Source organism: Arctopsyche grandis, chromosome 2, assembly GCF_051622035.1.
Source record: "Arctopsyche grandis isolate Sample6627 chromosome 2, ASM5162203v2, whole genome shotgun sequence".
Classification (NCBI taxonomy): domain Eukaryota; kingdom Metazoa; phylum Arthropoda; class Insecta; order Trichoptera; family Hydropsychidae; genus Arctopsyche; species Arctopsyche grandis.
Window position 1 is genome coordinate 4,291,763 of NC_135356.1, and position 19,350 is coordinate 4,311,112.

The 19,350-nt window shown below is 32.5% G+C and overlaps 1 protein-coding gene across 1 annotated transcript; it reads right to left on the reverse strand.

The window, feature by feature from the left end:
- Positions 1 to 2,641: 2,641 nt before the first annotated feature.
- Vsp37A (Vacuolar protein sorting 37A) lies at positions 2,642 to 5,861 on the reverse strand. Its single transcript, XM_077446197.1, has 6 exons — positions 5,704 to 5,861; positions 5,126 to 5,318; positions 4,302 to 4,476; positions 3,899 to 4,075; positions 3,644 to 3,795; positions 2,642 to 2,836 (listed from the first exon to the last, which is right to left on the reverse strand). The coding sequence occupies exons 1-6, from the start codon at positions 5,778 to 5,780 to the stop codon at positions 2,642 to 2,644; spliced, it is 969 nt and encodes a 322-aa protein (XP_077302323.1). The 5' UTR covers positions 5,781 to 5,861.
- Between the last annotated feature and the right edge of the window lie 13,489 nt (positions 5,862 to 19,350).

The following is a 19,350-nucleotide window of genomic DNA, read 5'->3' on the forward strand; positions in this document are numbered from 1 at the left end:
TATCCCGAAACACGAACTGAAATTGCTGTTCAAACTTCACATTAATACATTAAATGACAATTATTAATAAATTTGTAAAATATATATTATATTTTTATATTTGATACAGTATTTCCTTAAATGAACAATCCATTGCAGTTTAATTCTCTTTAATAAGTTAACAACGATAATACAATAACAGTTATTTCATAATTATATGTATTTGGTAAATGATTTTATTGCTGTTTTTTCAACATGAATGAAAAATATACTTTATATATTAAATTATGTAATACAAAATATCTAGAGAGGATGTAGCAATACGGGTCTCGGCCGAATCTCGTTTGACCGACTCGAAATATTTAAATTTTTCATCTCCTTGAATAGTAGTTTGTATATTGATGGCTTGGTGCACAGTTTACTTTTGAATTTGTATCGAATTTTAAGTTTGTAGATGCTGGAATAATTCAGATTTTTCCTTTCAAGGTAATTTATGTATACCGCATACAAATTTTACCTTGAAAGGAAAAACTTTCATAGATTTTTATGCTATTATTTATATTAAAACACATTTAAACATTTTTGCTTATCTCTAATACCAAGCATAAGAGAAGTTTCGAAACTTCAAGAGTCGGTCAAACGCGAATCAGTCAAACCCGCCAAACTGAACATACATACATACATACAGTATACTAGTGTTTCTTTTCGAGAAAAATGCCAAATTCTTGAGAATTCTCATTTTTGGAGAAATTTATAGATTTCTTGAGAATTTTTATATATGTAGCTTTTTTTTTATTATTAACACAATGGTGGCCGCTGACTCATATTTGTATCATGTTGGATGCACAACGCTTACTGGCCGCTGATACATATATGATTCACGACTGCGCGAATGCATTTTTCGTACAAGATATATTTTTCAGTCCGCTGATATATGTCGAAAACGTGATACAAAATTGTATCATCGGCCACAAACGATTGACGCAAACGTGATACAAAAGTATATCAGTGGACTGATATATGTAGTTCGCGCAGTCATAAATCATATATGTACCAGCGGCCAATAAGCGTTGTGCACCAAACATGATACAAATATGAGTCAGCGGCCGCCATCCTGTTAAACAAAGGGGCGTCATTGGGGGAGGGGGGGAGGTGGGGGGGTAGGCAGTCGCCCCCCCTAGATTTGAACAGGATTATCCACGTTGTTTAATGTAATATTATGAATTTGAATTAAAATACTTAAACCAACAAAAATAGAAGTACTGAAATTCTTTAGAACACTCAATTTTTCCCAGAAAAAAATGTCTAAATATATTTTGTTTTGTTGTTTGTCTTGCTTTGAAAGATATTTCTAAATTCGTTTATCCTTCGAAACAAATTATTGAATAGGATTGCCTTTCTACTACTTAAAAAATGATTAAAATAAATAGTTGAAATTCATATACACTCATTTTTTTAATATAATACACCCCCCCCTAGTAATTTATTTCTTACTGGTCAAAAATTTTGGCCCTGGGGAAAAGCTGATTGATTTTTACGAGTATTTTTAAAAGCCTTACAACCACGGCCTTTGCGTTTGAAAATATTTGATTGCAACATTTGTTTAGAATTTTTTATCACTGCATCTTTGCTTAGGTAATAAAATAAGCCACTCAGATTAGAAGGTTTGTGCCAGATGTTTGAATATACATATGCATATGTACTTTCTCGTTAGGTCGAAAGTATTCGAATGACAAAAAATTGCTGTTGATTTTCTATTAGTCTATCCAGCTTTATCTTCCTTTTGGTAATCTAAGAATCCGCTCCGATAACAATAAATCACTGGGAATAGGTTTATATCAGCTGTCTGGTATACAACACATAAGTACATACATACGAGCTCCAATTTCGTTCGTAATTCAACGTTTAGACCTCAATATCGAATCATCTTCACATCCTTAACAATCATTCGGTATGTATGGTCACATGTATGTATGCATACTTGCGAGAAATTCCAAATTAATGCCAATAAATATGTAATAAGGCGAGTTGTCGAGAATTTTCATTTCAATGCCTAGTCTACAAAAAATAATACATTACATTATATATGCATTTTGATCACTTTGGGATTATTAAAACCATTGCCAACTCTGAAAAATTATTTTTATGTATGTAGTTCTTGTTCTAAAAATTTTAAATCCCCTATCATATAATATTTAGCACAACTGGACAAAATTTTAGCACTTATTTAGATCACACTTCATATATACACTCTAATGGAATATAATATATAATACATAAACTCTAATGGAATATGTTTGGGTTTGGTGCAAACGATCGACAAGCGCCAGACAGACTGAACCACAGATTAACTGGATGGCTGCTTTAAACGCAATTCTCGACTTCACGAATGAAAGATTGCACATCAGATGACGAGTAACCTTTCGATGTGCACAGATGCAATTATTAAAATTGAGTTGGATCTTTCTGGCGAGTTTAATAAGGCAAAATTCGGAACTATCAGAAGCAAAGAATGTATACAGGGTAGGTATGTAGGTAGAGACTTTGGGTAGATTTCGCTTAGTGTAAGTGCGAGCAGTGCGCACGCATAAGGTACACGTGTCGTTAATCTGTGGTTCAGTCTGTCTGGCGCTTGTCGATCGTTTGCACCGCATCATTAAAATTAAATGGAAATTTTATCTAGTTGCGACAACTGATGCAATAATCTGTCGTGTCGGGCCCTTCTGATATGTCCCAAGCCTCGTTTCATTTCATAATTCTTCAAGAATGTATCGCAGTCTAGCTCGCCTTGCAGGAATGATTCCGCCAAATGTTCAGACTCTTCATCGGCTTTAGCCGTCGAATCCGCCAACATTGCCTGGTAATTACACAACAAAATACATTAGCGAGACATCGTGTTATAGATAATAAATTTTTGAAATCATATTCAAATAGTGGTGACATTGCGCGTAGGATGGTTTTTTGCCAATTTGATGGAGGAAATGTTTCAACAATGAATTCAGATAAATTGGCAAACGATCGACTTGGAGTCACAAATATCCAAGTCTGAGTATTGAAGATTAGCAGGGGATCGAAGCCGGTAACCTCTCAGTGCTAAATATAAAGGTTGTGGATATTTGCAGGTATTTGTGGCCATGCACCCTTTTTTTTGATCTTTCGACTTAGGATCTTTCGATTTTCGATCTTTGCCTTCCGATATTTGGTTTTTCGTGCATTTCTAATTCGATCCCGTGGGGCAGACCCATAATGAACATAGAAGTAGAATGCATAGAATCGCTCTCAGCCTCCAAAAATGTTGATACAAAAACTCTGCACGGCAGAGTTAGTTCATTGTTTGCTAAACTTCGTCTCTCTCTCTTCTGACTTTCCGTCTCTCTCTTCGATGGCTCGCTTTTAGACGATACTTTTGTTAACAATGACCATTCTATGCATTCTACTTCTATGATAATGAACGATTGATTAAACAAGTCTAGCATACATTAAATGTAAGAAATTATAATCGGATTATAAGTTCAAGCGCATGCGCAGAAGGCTTTGCGCCTGTCGCAGATATAGTATCTGCAAATAGCCAATAATTCGTAGATATAGTACCTGCAAATAGCCACAACCAAATATAAATGCAACCACCAAGCCATACTGCTGGCTAAATTAATAAATGAATTACCAGAATAGCCTGTGAAGTATAAATAGTACATAGTTTTTCATATTTGGTTTGTAGCGTTTCGTAATTGGTTTTCAGTTCGCTCATGGATTCTAATCTTTCGATGACGTCCTTCTTCAAATCATCCAATGTTTTCTGCTTTGAAAGATTTTCTTCTGAAAAACAAATTACATACACAAGGTCAAACCATTAAAGTGGAACATTAGTTATGCTTTGTCTCGTATTTTAATAGTTTTTCTGAACGTAAGGTCGGCTTACTCGCTAATTGCTCAATTTGATCCATGTGTTCTTGTATTATTGTATCGACTTCGACAGTTTGCGGCAACTTTTCTATGAACTTATCTTGTAGATCGACGCTATTTGTCAGATTGTTTAACTCGTCAATGGACAGCGACTGTAGTTCAGGAAATGCTGGCACTTTTACAGGAGAAGCAACTACATGTGTACAACAAATACGTCTCAATATACACAAATATTTAACATACAGAACATATTCATTTGACGGATACTATTGTTTGAAATAGCATACTGTGCTTATCAGGCACTTTGCTGACAATCCTGACAAGAGATTGCTGATTCAGATTTTACTCATATTGCATATTGACACAGCTATATGTTAAAATTGAATGATTTAACAATAAGGTATTTAGATTATACGAACCTGACAATGATGGTGAATTGTGTGCGGTACTATTTTGTGATATATTCTGTTGATTCAAATTCAAATCAACTTCACTTCTATTGGGGGGGGTTTCCTCCAACAATTTGGGTGGGTTTTGTTCCAACTCTCGTATAATGGCTTGAACTATGCGACCCAAATCGGAATGAATTGTATACTGCAAGATCAAAACAATGATAGATTGCACTCGGATATAATATTGTTGCGTAGGGGTGGGTGGAGGATCCAAGTAAAAGGCCAACAGTCGTTTCGCAGCATTTATTGATGATTAAGGAGATACACGCACTGGCAGTGCTCAGTCCAGAATGACATGATATCGCCTACGTACCGCCTTATAAAGGGTAGATCTCTCAGGACGTCTAATCTGTTTACCTGTTGTATAGTCACATATTCGGATATGTATTTCCACGACATTGGGTCTCCCCGTACAGATTCTGATAAAGGACTTATAACGGTCATTGTTAAGCCTAAATGCACTTAGAGTCCAGATATAATCCTGGAAGTAAGTGCAAGCACTTAGTTAATCCGATAACAGATATCCGTTGGTCTAAGTGCAAGCACTTATTTAATCCGATAACAGATAACCCCTGAACGGTCACATAGTCTCTGGGATTCTATTCGCTTAATCCGCGGCGTACGTAACAATATCTTGATTCAATTCAGTAGTGCAAAGACGACGAAAGAAAGGAAAATGTCATAAGTTTGCATTCATTTAGTATAAAAAAGAAATGTGGTTGTCAAAAATGATACAATTAAAATTAAATTTGTGGGCTTATTCTAAGAGGAATTACAAATAATGATCATACGTTTATCAGTCCGGGTGCGGATACGATGCTGCAGTTATCTTCAGCTACCCACGGATGGATAATGAGAGGTCTCACCGATAGCACTGGAGCTTCCTGCGGAAAGTTTGAACCCAATACCACCTCTAGGAACATTTGAATGTTGCCCGATGTGAATTCAACACTATACTCGGCGTTCTCTTTGATTTCTGCAACACTTTATTAATACAAAACAATAAATATTATGTAGATTTCTGTGTACACATATAAAATCATAATAACTTAATTTCAAGTCTGGTTGATATGAATACGATTTCAATAAAAAATAATATATACAGTATTTTGTAGGTTCATTATAGTGGTGTTGAAATGGAGGCAACAATGTACATATGTATTACTAAATTCGCTGACTCATCTTACATTTAAAATAAAACGTTTGACAGCGCTATGTTAAAAAGTTATCGTGTAACATTTGATCCTAATTGCGTGGTTGCAATTAGGATGAATTTCGCAAATAGCAGACACAAGTGTTCAATATTATTGCAATGATATACATACATACATATTATTATAAATTAATGTTCTAAATAAAAGAAAAATACTTGTCATTGAATATTTTCAATGTGTCTATCTGTCGACGACGCTTTTCAGTTTCTGTTACGAAATTTCGTGCAAGCATTTTTAGGTTATTTACTTTATAATCTGTCAAATTGGCTAATCTTGACACTTGGAAGTGTTTCCATTCGATACATTTAGTGTTGCTACTGTCAAAAAAAATCTGATGTGACCAACCCATGTCTTTGAGGTTCGGTGATTACTAGTCAAATGTGAACCGTTCACAGGACAACTGGTCGCTCTAGATCAGTCACACGTTATCACCCGTCACACTAAAACTGGTCACACCCCAAAATCGGTCAACCAGTTTTCTCGTGACCGTTTTTAGGGTGTGACCAGTTTTAGGGTGTGACCAGTTTTAGTGTAACGGGTGATCATGTGCAGTGGCGTAGCCAGGATTTTGTCAGGGGGGGGGGGGTTTGACAGGAAAAAAGGCAAGATAATTTATATTTAATTAATATAAAACCACAACATATAAACATAAAGTAAAGCTAACTGCTAACTGAAGTGTATGATGCAATCAACCGATAAATTGCAACAGGAGTGGGATATTTTGCTGCCGACTGCACTCCGCCAAGGGGGGGGGGGTCCAGACCCCCCGGACCCCCCCTTCGCTACGCCACTGATCATGTGTGACCAATCTAGAGCGACCGGTTGTCCTGTGACTAGTTCACATATGACTAGTAGTCCGTATACCGTATTTGAATATGAGAAGTATTAACCCTCCCTCCCTCACCGAAGTGGGATATGCAAGTGCCCCAATTTTTATGTTTTTCATAATAACTATGTGATTTTCAAAGCTATATACACCCTATATTTTTTGTATTCCTAGAATGAATTACAAGATTTTTTTTTTAATAGATTTTGTATGATTTAGAAAAAGGGTATATCGTAAACAAATACATATATACATTACTACGTTCCAAAGTATGATTTAAAGGCGGTAGCGATAAGTCATGTTTTTGACTGTTCGCTTGCATATTCTCGTTGATCGATGAATCAATGCGAGAGAAACAGACAGCTATATTTTCGTAAGTTATTGTTTTCGTTGCTTTCGGCGCGTGGCTATTGAGTCGTGCAGTCGCCTATTGGCCTTACTTATGCGCGTTTGCGTGTTGATGCTTGTCGTTGTTTTTTAATACAAAAATAGTCAAAAACATGCTATAGGACTAAAACTTTTTTTATGTTGATGTATAAAATGATTAATAAGATATATATTGAACCTATTTGTATGGAGAAAAGCTGCATTTTGATTAAAAAATACTGGGGTCTTACTCGACCCCGGTTCAGGACACTCGTTTGATCTCGACGCTCCGTCCTTCAAAGGTTAAAAACAAAGTTCGATAATGACACGTATGTACGGTTCGGTGATTATTGCCCACAAAGCGCTCGCCCAAAAGTCACTAAAATCTTTATAACGGAACATCTGGCAGCCGAAAAGTTCACCATACTCACGAGAACCCGAGTGTTAAATATTCCGTATTCGAGATTTTCATTGTAAAAAATATCTTTTGGGCGTAATAATCGAATTACTGTATGTACATACACATTCACACTTATCGGCCACAATAAAAATTAACCAAAAAAACAGACAAGAGAGACTGGACGTTTTCAAGTTCATTCATGAAAATATAGTGTTTTTGGATGCGGTGCATCCACTCTAAAATTAACAGATTAACAGAACGGCAGCTTTAAACGTAATTCTCGTTTTCTCGAATGATAGATTGCACATCAGATGACGAGTAACCTTTCGATGTGCACAGATGCAATTATTAAAATTGAGTTGGATCTTTCTGGCGAGTTTAATAAGGCAAGATTCGATAAGTTCCGAATCTTGCCATATTAAACTCAATTCAAAAAAACATCTATGGATTTAGATTTTGTACATAATTTTTACAAATTATACACACAATAAATACAGAAGATTTGTGACAACAGGAAAGATGATTTTTTGCCAATTTTGAGGAACCGTTTCAACAATGATCAGATAAAATTGGCATACTGCAGGCTTAATATGTATATAATTATGTATAATAATGTGTAATTAATATGTATATAATTAATGTATAACAAAATAGAAAAAAAATATTAAAAGACATCATAATATATGCCTTAGAAATTATTGAGCAACTTTTTCATACCATATTTAATATACTTATGATTTTTTAATAAAACGATTAATTTTCTCAGTATTTTGACATTTGAAACAAATATTTTATAAACAATTATGATATGAATTTCTTATTTATTATCAAGTGTGTATATTTTTGAATTTTTTTTCTTAACATTTCTTTTTCATATATTTTCTGTACATACGTAAATATGTACATACAATAGGGGTCCTAACCTTGGTATTCGAAGACTTGATTATTCGTTCGTTTTATAATATTCGACTATTCGAATATTTTGGTTCGAATATTCGAACAACAAGAAAGGAAAAGCTAAAAACATTGTTGATATATAACATTATATTTGAAAACGGGAATTTTCCTAATGTCAGAAAATAATTTTACATATGCGCAAATATAATATGTTTAAAATGAAACAAAAATATTTTGAAAATACTTTATTTTGACGTTTTTTTTTATAATAAAGAAGTTATAGTATGCATACTAGTTGTTTTACCCGGTTTCGCTCAATATTTGTAATATAAACAGCTTAAACATGGCGAATCTAACAGTAAATATTCATTTGCTTTGTATGTATTTGTCGTCTTACTTACATACACAGTCTCTTAAATACTTACATAAAAAGTCTCTTTCGAAATTATATATTAGATAATTACTTTTTCGTCCTTTTAAATATTCGAACATATACGAATATTTTTCCATTTATTATTAGATATTCGAATAATTGGTTCGTCCCAACATTTGGAATGTCTGTCATACATCATTTTATATCAATATGTATTTACATATTTGTATTAATATACAATATGTGTTTGTAGTTATGTACATTTGTATGTAAAAACGTACATACATATGTCATAGTATGTTGCATTTGCTTAGCTGTAGTGACGTATTAAGAGGGCTGAACAGCAGCGCCTTGTCCATACAAACGTACTATACTTCTCCCTACCTCAATTATGGCACTAGAGGAATTATTTTTTAATATGCTATGGATATCCACCATTGGGGTGCATCTATCGTTTTATTTTTTTGATTAATTATTTTTTATAGGAGCTAGGAGCCGCCAAACATCTATAAAATCGCCTCTTTTTTACACCCACGAAAAGAGTCTAGCGTGGTTATTTAACGGTCGATTTAAAAAAAAATACGCCGATAGATGCACAGAAAATATTTTTCTCATACCGATGATGAAATTTTTTTAAAAATTGGTCCAGTTTTGGAGGAGAAAATAGTAGAATACGAAACCTCGATTTTGTCAATTTAAAACACGTTTTATCTGGTCGAAGCGCAATTGTCGCATTCACTCAATATATATATTGATATATATTGTCGCATTCATTCAATATATACATACACTCAATATATATATCGAAGAAAGGAACGGTAACAAAATTAAGGTTTCGGGTGTACAGCCCTCTTAAATAATCCTATAATATCATGATTTAATTTGATGCTAAATAAAATTTGAAGTTGGCGATAAATGAAATATTTATAGCAAATTGGGCGATATTAATTATGTGCGATTTAAATTTTGGAGCCATGCATGGATTTATTTATACGCTGGTTTTTCCCAAGACGTAAAATATTTTGCGTGATAAAACAACATATGTGTTTATTGTAATGATGACAATAACATAACTTATTTTTCAAATCCGTTGAAAACAAACACACTTCGCAACCGATGATCACAAAAATAATAACATAATCATACATGCAATATTTATCTATGGACATACATATGTTAATCCAGTTTGGGTCAAAGCGAATATTTATCGTCATGTTGTTATTTATTTTTTACAAACATTTTTTTTTTAATTATGACTTATAGCTTCATAATATTAAGTAGATTTAATTGAAATGAAGAGGTTACTAACTACAAATTTTATATTACGAAATAGAGTGATGAAAAATATTGGTTACGATTGCATCATTTAATTAGATTTGGATGAAAACATAAATTCTTAAATAGTAAAATTCGAATTAAGAATCAATAATTGTAAACATGTCTGGAATTTTATTTGTACATATGTATATAATAAATAAATTTTGATCGTTTTCTTTGAATACATAATACTGTTACGTATATTAAACAGAGCCGCCGAGTAATTGCGATCGGATTAGGCCGGGTAGCGTCCTGAGAGACCGTGTGACAAGCTAAGTGCATGAAAGCTAAACAATTATTGCACTTCTCATACCGTGGGAATACATATCCGAATACGTGACTATACAGTAGGTAAACAGATTAGACGTCCTGAGAGATCTACCCCTTATAAAGCGGTACGTAGGCGATATCATGTCATTCTGGACTTAGCACTGACAGTGCGTGTATCTCCTTAATCATCAATAAATGCTGTGAAACGACTGTTGGCCTTTTACTTGGATCCTCCACCCACCCCTACGCAACAATACATTACATAATTTAAATGTAGTTGATAGATATTATGTAAATGTGTGTATATACATACATACATACATATATATGTACAATAGACATTTTAAAACACTCTAATAAGTAGTTAAGCCCTCAATTTCCTATGGTTAGCTATGTATTTATACATATAATACATAAGTCATAATTACCATCACAATAAAAATCCAAGTTTAGTTTATATATATATATATATATATATATATATATATATGTATATGTACCTGAATGTTTATGCATAAACCAATTTGTTGGCTTGGATAATGCTTTGATATTGGGTAAAATTAGATATTACCTAAAAATAAGCAGGCAATCGTTTAAATAAATCTAGTAAGCATTACATTTTCCACAAAACGGCACAGTAATGACAAAAGTTTTAATGCATGAAATTTAAATGTAGCATTTAAAATTATGTTCAAAAGTACATCAAATTAAAATTCATTTTTAATTCTACTGTATTTTTCCCACTGTTTTTTTGCTATTGTCCAAGAATGAGGGAATTCGTACTCCGACCCAAGTAAGATAAGCAGATGGATAATTATATGTATGTAGTAATTGAGAAATGTTGACATCTTGACATGAAATGAATTCATTTAAGCTACATAGGTTAGGCTTGAATTTGGTTTAAACTCGTTTGTACCAGTAATAAAATTAGATTAGGTCAGTTTATTATTTACAAAATTTGACAAAAGGTTACATTATTATTATCAGGGCTGTGAAGGCACTTAAAAATTTACCGATTCCGGCTGTGACTCCGACTCCGACTCTGACTCTAGAACAATTTTAGTAAGACCGACTTTTCTTGCGGACGTATAAGATTGTTAGCAGTAATAAGAGATATAAAAAAGACGTCTTAATGTGAAACGTAAAGGAGGTTTGTAATAAAAATGATGTGGTTTTACCCGGCTTCGCTTGGTATTTAAATCGCTTAAATATGGCTAATCTTATAGTAAATATTAATTTGTTTTATATTAAATTTATTTACATTAACTGAAACAGGAATCCGAAACCGGAACTGAAAAAGGAATCTGAAACCGAAACTGAAAAAAAAGAATCCGGAACTGAAAAAGGAATCGGGTACCCGAACTGAAAAAGGAATCCAGATCCGGAACTGAAAAAGGAATCGATATCTTTGTCATAGAAAATTAGCGTCACGGATTTTTTCGATAACGTCACGGATTCTACGAACCAAAACTTGCATACATACAAAGTCTCTTTCGAAATTATATATTAGATTAAAGGAATAAAAAAAGTTAACCTAATTTATTGAATTATTGGTAATGAAATAGGTACAAATAAAATGCTTAGTACATTCACAGTGTGTGTGTATGAATTTTATAGACTTTATAAAAAAATTAGAGCATAAATGAGAATAAAAAAAAGTATTTGACAAAGGAAACATTATATATATATAAATAGCATTTCGGAAGTATGATGTTCTATTGTCTGTACTAAATTCTATTGGTCTAGAGGCGGTGTAAGAGACAGCATGTACGCTTTTAAGTGTCTTCCTACAACGGAGACTCTAATTGACACATACCGCAATACTATTAATTAAAGAAAATAATACTGAATTGAAAATAATAAAAAGGAATCGATTGATTTTTACGACTCCGACTCCGCAACTCCGGCTCCACAGCCCTGCTTTATATACTAAAATAGGATGAATAAAATTGCAAAATTATTAATTGGTGACTACTGATATTTATTGATAGTACATATATGAAAAAACAACCTTTTCGAGATAAATCGGCACAGGAAATTGTTTAGAATGAATGATTTTTTTATTTAACGGTTTTCACTAGGTCCATCTATCTATCCATTCACTAGGCCTAAGGTACATACATACACGTTACAAGACTATAGCTAGACGCATATATATGTAGGTATATTATCATCATCATAATCATTATGTGAAGCCGTTCGATATCCACTACTGAATGAAAGTTTCTCAAACATGGCTCCACTAATCGCTGATCTTACCACACACATTCTTACAAATCTCTTGTGGTGTTCTTTAAATTCTTTTGTACTACCTTGGGTACCTTTCGGGCACTTTTAATGTCCATCTTTCATATATCCTTGTACCTAGGTGACTCGTCCATTGCCATTTCAATATGTTCACTCAATATATTCAATTTTATGTACATATAAGCAGTGGCGGCTCGTCCATACGCACTGCGGTATTGCAGCACCCCCAAGGAATTTGAGAAAAATTTAATATTATTATATACATAAATGTATGTATATTATATGAAAATATGAATATTATTTAAGCGTGTATTAATCTCGCCCGCACACCGATACACCCAATAATGATCATACATCGTGGTAATAATATCAGAAAGTGAGGCATCGTTTATGATTTTGTGCAGTACGGTTTTCGATGGAATATGCCGAGTGGGCGAAGGAGGGGCGCGGGGGCAGCTAGAAGCTTGGTCCGTACTGCACTCCCAACAGTATACACATTTCTTGTTGCGTTCGTGTGCGCTCGACACGCTCCTCACTTTTCGTCATTTCTTATGAACCTTTTGCCTTTCCTTCTACACCTCTTACACTTTCTACGTTTCTACACTTCCTTCCACACGTCACTTTAAGTATTTAAGATGGTATCAATATCAAGAGAAACTGAGCCAATGTTTTCAAGAACTTATATATTCTTCCGAAAATACTGATGAAACAACAGATTCTTCCAATTTACCGAATACAATTTGTTATGTTATTCAGACATTTTTCACAAGTTAATGCCGCATGTAGAAATTATTTATAACCAGATGCAATCTAGTAATATCCATGCATTTTCAATTAAAGAAAACTTAAAAAGTTTTACTAATGTCATTATACAAATACGAGATTCTTATAGCGAATTGAAACCAAAAATATGTGCGATGTTATTATTAAGGATATAAAAGCAAGATATGCTTTTTCTAATGGATGAAAAGCTGTGATATTATTTAATAAAGAAAATTTTGAAAAGTACTGTAAGAAAATGCCAATGGAAGATCTACTACTAGCCGTTGAATCATATCCAATGCTAGATAAAGAAAAACTTCAAACTGAATTAGAACTGTTTTACTCAAGGAAAGAAATTTATAGTATTAATGATTTATTAATATTTTTAAAACTTATTTTTGCAATCAATTTATCCAAAGTTCGTGTGGAAATAACAAAACTTATTCAAATTCTGCTTACAACTTCAACTACCTCTGAGCCAGATCGGTGTTTTTCATCAATAAATAGAATAAAGACATACATATGTATATAAGAAACACAATGGTTCAAGAAAGATTGATGGCTTTGTCTATGCTGTCAATTGAAAAAAAAAAGATTATTAAGAGTGAAAAATTTAACGAAAAGGTGATAGACCTTTTTTCAAGGAAAAAAGACAGAAGAATCAATTTTTAAATGAAATAAAATATATATAATGTTTAATTGTGATAATTTTGATGTTAATAGTAAAATATGATCCAAATAAACATTTTTTACAACCGCAGCACCCCCAGATATCTTATCCACGAGCCGCCACTGCATATAAGTTAGGGCCGCGCCCAGGAGTTTGACCAAAGTTTACGAAAAAAGTTTGGTGCATAGGATTTTGTGCAAATTTGTATGTATTACATACTAGTGTTGTACCCGATGAAGTATCATCGCATGGGTGTTGGCATATTAAGTTATTAAATAAATAAAAATTAAATGAAATGTGTTAGATCCGCACGTGGTCAAATTCTTTTCAAATACCTTTTAAATATATTTAATTTCATATTTATATTTAACTAGCTGAACCCGGTATGCGTTGCAATGCCACAATAACGCATGCAATTCCAGTTCCCGCTCCCATTCCCGTTGCATTCCCGTTGCGTTCCCGTTCTTGTTCCCGTTTCCGTTCTCGTTCTCGTTCCCGTTTCCATTTCTCGAAAAAATGCAAACAGCGAACACATTTGAAATTATTCAATTGTTTGTTTATTTTACCCTAACAACGCAGGTCACGACGCGAAAACATTTGAAATTATTGCGTTGCAATGCCACTCATTCCTGTTTTTCCCGTTCCGTTCTGGTTTTTGGGCGATTTTTTTTACAGTAAGCTTCCCGGACATGCATACAACAAATCCTGAAAGTTCCACCGTAATCGGTTGAGTTGTTTAGGAGCCTATACGAGACAGAGGGACAAAGAGACATTCATTTTTTATATATACATATATATGTACATACATACATAGATTGTTTAATATGAAAAAAATGGTAAGAACTACCTACCTACCTACATATAAAAATATAAAACACCAATAGAAAAATTAATTAATGAATAAATTAATTAAATAAATTTTCAATAGATGGCGCTAAATACTCAGAAATTTGGCCTAGTGGAAACATTGATAGCAAACTATATATACATACATGTATATGTATATATAGAATTTTTTTTTTTTTGTTATTATATTCGTACTTATGTCGTATCAAAACGACTATTAGAATACGGCGAGCGTTATCTCAGACAGACAGACACACACACAGTATAGCGATATTATATATATATGATGATCTCCTCGCTCCCATTGTTATATGATTCGAAACCGATATCTTCGAAATATATTCACGTTTTGTATAATAGTTTTTATACACATTGGTATATTTTTCATTTTTAAAAATGGAAAACAAATGAGTCGATGAAAAAAAATTAAATAAAAAATTGCATAACTTGTCAAGCAGCTATTACATTTCTCTGTAGTCAAGGGCAAAAATAAAACCAAAATTTTTCCTTTTTGAACATGAATTATATTTATATTTAACTTAAATTGTAAATAAGTTGAACAAGGTAGATTCAACATCATAGAGATCAACTTATCTTAAGACTCTTTACCTTTACTTTTACTGTATCAGTTTCACAATTCAGTACTTTTTCATTGATAGCAGACTGTATTAATGTTTTTTTATGATGATTTTCATTATATATTTAAGCACGTATGTTGATCTCAACGCACTTTGTCATAAATATCTACTCCGTCTATGTACATATGTTCTCATAAGTAAAGGTAGGACCGGAAACGCGCCGTCTATTGTTCCATTAATGTAAATGCTTTGTAAAAAAGGTTCGGCAAACCTTTAACAACATGTGAACAATGGACAGCGCGCTCTGGGTCCGCTCTTTACTCATAAGTAGAGGTCGGAATCTGAAGGGGCCGGAAACGTGCCGCCTATTGTTCCATTGTTGTAAATCCTTTGTAAAAAAGGTTCGGCAAACCTTTAACAATGCATTTACAATATTTGAACAATAAACAGCCCCTTCAGATTCCGGGCTCTGCTCATAAGTAGTCACCGGAGCCTGAGGGGGCCGTGTATTGTTCAAAGGTTGTAAATGCATTGTTAAAGGTTTGCCGAACAATTGATAGCCTATCCTACCAATTTATGACTATCCTACCTCTACTCATAAGTCATAACAGGGTTGCTAAAAAACGTAGTACAAGGTTTTAAAACGATTCCGTAACCTTTATTTATCTCATTTTTTCCGATATGATGCAATTGTATTAAGGATTGCGAGTGAATGAAAATCAAATGTGTTTCTTTATTTTTCTTTAATAATGGGGAAATAATTATTTATCATTGCATCATGCCGTTGCATTCAGACATAACAAATTTCATTGCAGCGATTGGTTTCGGTTTACATTCCTTTTCAATTAGGTATAATAACTACCTATATGTACAACAGGTATGGAGTATCCAGTCCAGTCAATAATTTCCATGTGCCCTGAGTTTCGGCCTTGCCGGTGTACCAATTATCCATCATGTTTACAAATGAATAAAAAAACTTTTATATGAAACTAAAAAAATTCAATGACAAAATCAAAATATAATAAATGTTTATAGACAATTTATATTGATTTTTGATGTTTAGATGCTTTTTATTATCTATTTTAATATCTACTGATCTACTGATCATTTTCTATTTTACAATTATGTTATTCTAATGTTAACCCTTTGAATGCTGACCAGCGCCGATCGGCGTTTTGTCAACAAGTCCATGAGTCTGAAATACGCCAATGGGCGTTGTATTTTGAGTGTGTAAAAAATAAACAAGAATACTATCCGCTAAGCCTTTTCAGGAAGCATTGAAAAAAAAATGCATTGAACATGGGTCGTATAATCCGTGTCAATGTTTATAAAGACAGGTTTACACCGGAATTTCTGAATTTATAATCATAGCAGAATTACCCGATGGAAATCCCTAACTGCTGAGTATTTTAGATTGTGGCTTGGCATTTAGATTGCTAGCATACATTTTAACAACAATGAAGAAGATGGAACTAGTTTTGGAAAAATACATTCATTAATAGACTTCTTTTGTTTGTTTTATATTGTTGCAAGGTATATTAGAGAGTCTCAACACACCTTAACAAAACTCGAAATCCTCGGCGGTAGTTATCTAGGGTTTGTTTGGATTGGCTACAATATTTATACCTGCTTTCTATTCGATTTCTAAATAATTCTAGTTGGAAATGTTGGCGAAATTTTTATCGTGGTGGGCTTTCAACAGAAAAGACGCCAGCACTCAAGGGTTAATGTACAGCATAATAGGAAAAAGAGCTCAAAAACCTATTTAAAATTCTTATATAAACAATTTATATCAGCTATATATTCAACATTGAATAATTGATCATTGAACGCTAATATCTTTCATACTGTAAGCAACATGTTTACAACGTCTGATCATACTGCTGTAATTGTTAGAGTTTAGAGTTCAACTAATAACTTATCATGAGAATTCATTTTTTCTTTTAAAAAAACTGTTAAGCTATGAATCATAGTATTTGAAGAAGTTAGGGAAATTTGGAATCTAATCACCAAATTAAAAAAAAATAGCCGAGTTTTAGAAAATTTTCAACGCTGAAACATTGCACGAAACTAAAGTAGGACGATTAGGAATATGTAGTAGTAGTTTCTTAGGAACTTTTACTTATGTAGTGAATTTGAAAATTTGTGAGATAAAAATGTTTTGATAAAATTTCTGTTTGTAGTAGATCCAACCGAGCATGCTGTCGCATTCGTGCAATGTGTTATAACATTGTTAGGACGTAAAATAAATTCTTTATTTTTTTTTTAATTATCTCTAATTTAAATATATAATATTATTACAATATATTTCAATTTAAGGTCTTTAATAATATTGCTGTAAGTTTTGCTGTCCATAATATGACGGTGGCAATTACTTTTATCGTTCTAAAAATATAAAATCCCATTAATATAAAATATATAAGTATTCCATAAATAAATTAATAATATCAACAACTTACGTATTTTGTATTCAAATTTTATTAATTTAAATATTTCAAAATACGAAATACGAACTCAAAACTAACAAAAAATTAAAGTCAAATGCTACCGACCGCTATACGCACGAACAATGTTATATTTATTGACCAAAATGCAATGCGAAATTGAAACGAAATGTAATTGGCTACCGAGGGTCGAGGGGGGTTGAATGCGACAACATGTAAATTTTACGTCTAAGTCTCGGTTCGACTATAGTCTCAATTTTTTTCACATTTATATCGTGGTTGATCTAATATGGGCAAGACCATAATGATGATATCCTTTTTTGATACTAATGACGAGACTGATTTTACTTATTTCCAGAAAAGGGACTTTGAATGTAGTATAAGGGTATAAAATCGTTCGTAATTATTCATACTTTGGAATTTAAATCATGTTCTAGTGCAATTATTTACAATTACATATATAATCAGGCTGATACACATGTTTTAGTTTTTGAGCTACAAAATTTGGGTCATGAATTGCAAAGCATGCAATAGGCAAGTACTATGTAAACTTATATAGATATCTGTTTCTTTTAATTTTCATATACAATGTACAAATGTATGTATGTTATGTACATATATACTTTTAAAACACAAATGTTTTCATGTGTAAGGAAAACACTAAAGGTATTATATGTAGTGCTGACCATTCTTGTTGGGTCGTTAGTCATTAGAATTGAACTTCTACATACATATGTATGTATGTAGTACCTCAATGTTCTTCCTGTTTCATATTAAATAATAGCATACATTCCTTGATTGTATTCAATCTCATTCAATTGGATTTATTGTATTATTTTAATCCAATTGTCCAGCTATTGTGTTTGTTTTAAAAAGTTCAGATGGACAGTGTTTTAAATTTTTTTCATTTCAAATTGACCCTTTTTCATTTCAAATTACACCTTTTTCATTTCAAATTTACCCCTTTTATCAATGTGAATTCGAAATGAAAACGGTTTAATTTGAAATGAAAAGAGTTTAATTTGAAATAAAAAAGGTTTAATTTGAAATGAAAAAAGTTTAATTTAATATGAAAAAGGGCTACTGTGCTTTTTTTAAACATTCAAATGGACAGTGTGCTTTTTATACAGGATTTTCAATCCAAATTTTCCCCTTTGAATTTCAAATTGACCCCTTATCAATGTCAATTTGAAATGAAAAAGTTTTAATTTGAAATGAAAAAGTGCTATTGTGTTTGCTTTAAAACAGTAATTTGGACAGTGTGCTTTTTATACAGGATTTTCATTCCAAATTTACCCTTTTTCATTTCAAATTGACCTTTTTTCATTCCAAATTAACCTTTTTCATTTCAAATTGACCCCTTATCAATATCAATTTGAAATGAAAAAGGGCTATTGTGTTTACTTTAAAACATTTAGATGGACAGTGTGCTTTTTATACAGGATTTTCATTCCAAATTTACCCTTTTTATTTCAAATTGACCCTTTTTCATTTCACATTAAACCTTTTTCATTTAAAATTAACCTTTTTTCATTTCTAATTTACCCCTTTTCATTTCAAATGAAACATTTTTCATTTCAAATTGATCCCTTATCAATGTCAATTTGAAATGAAAAAGGGCTATCGTGTTTGCTTTGAAACATTCATTCAATTTGAAATGAAAAAGGGTCAATTTGAAATGAATAACCTATATATGTAAAGGTATTATTTTAAGTTCTAAAAGCATACCGTTAGTTGAAAAAGATTGAAAATCACCGACACGTATTATATGTGAATATAGATAACGAAGTTTATCAAAATGCTCCA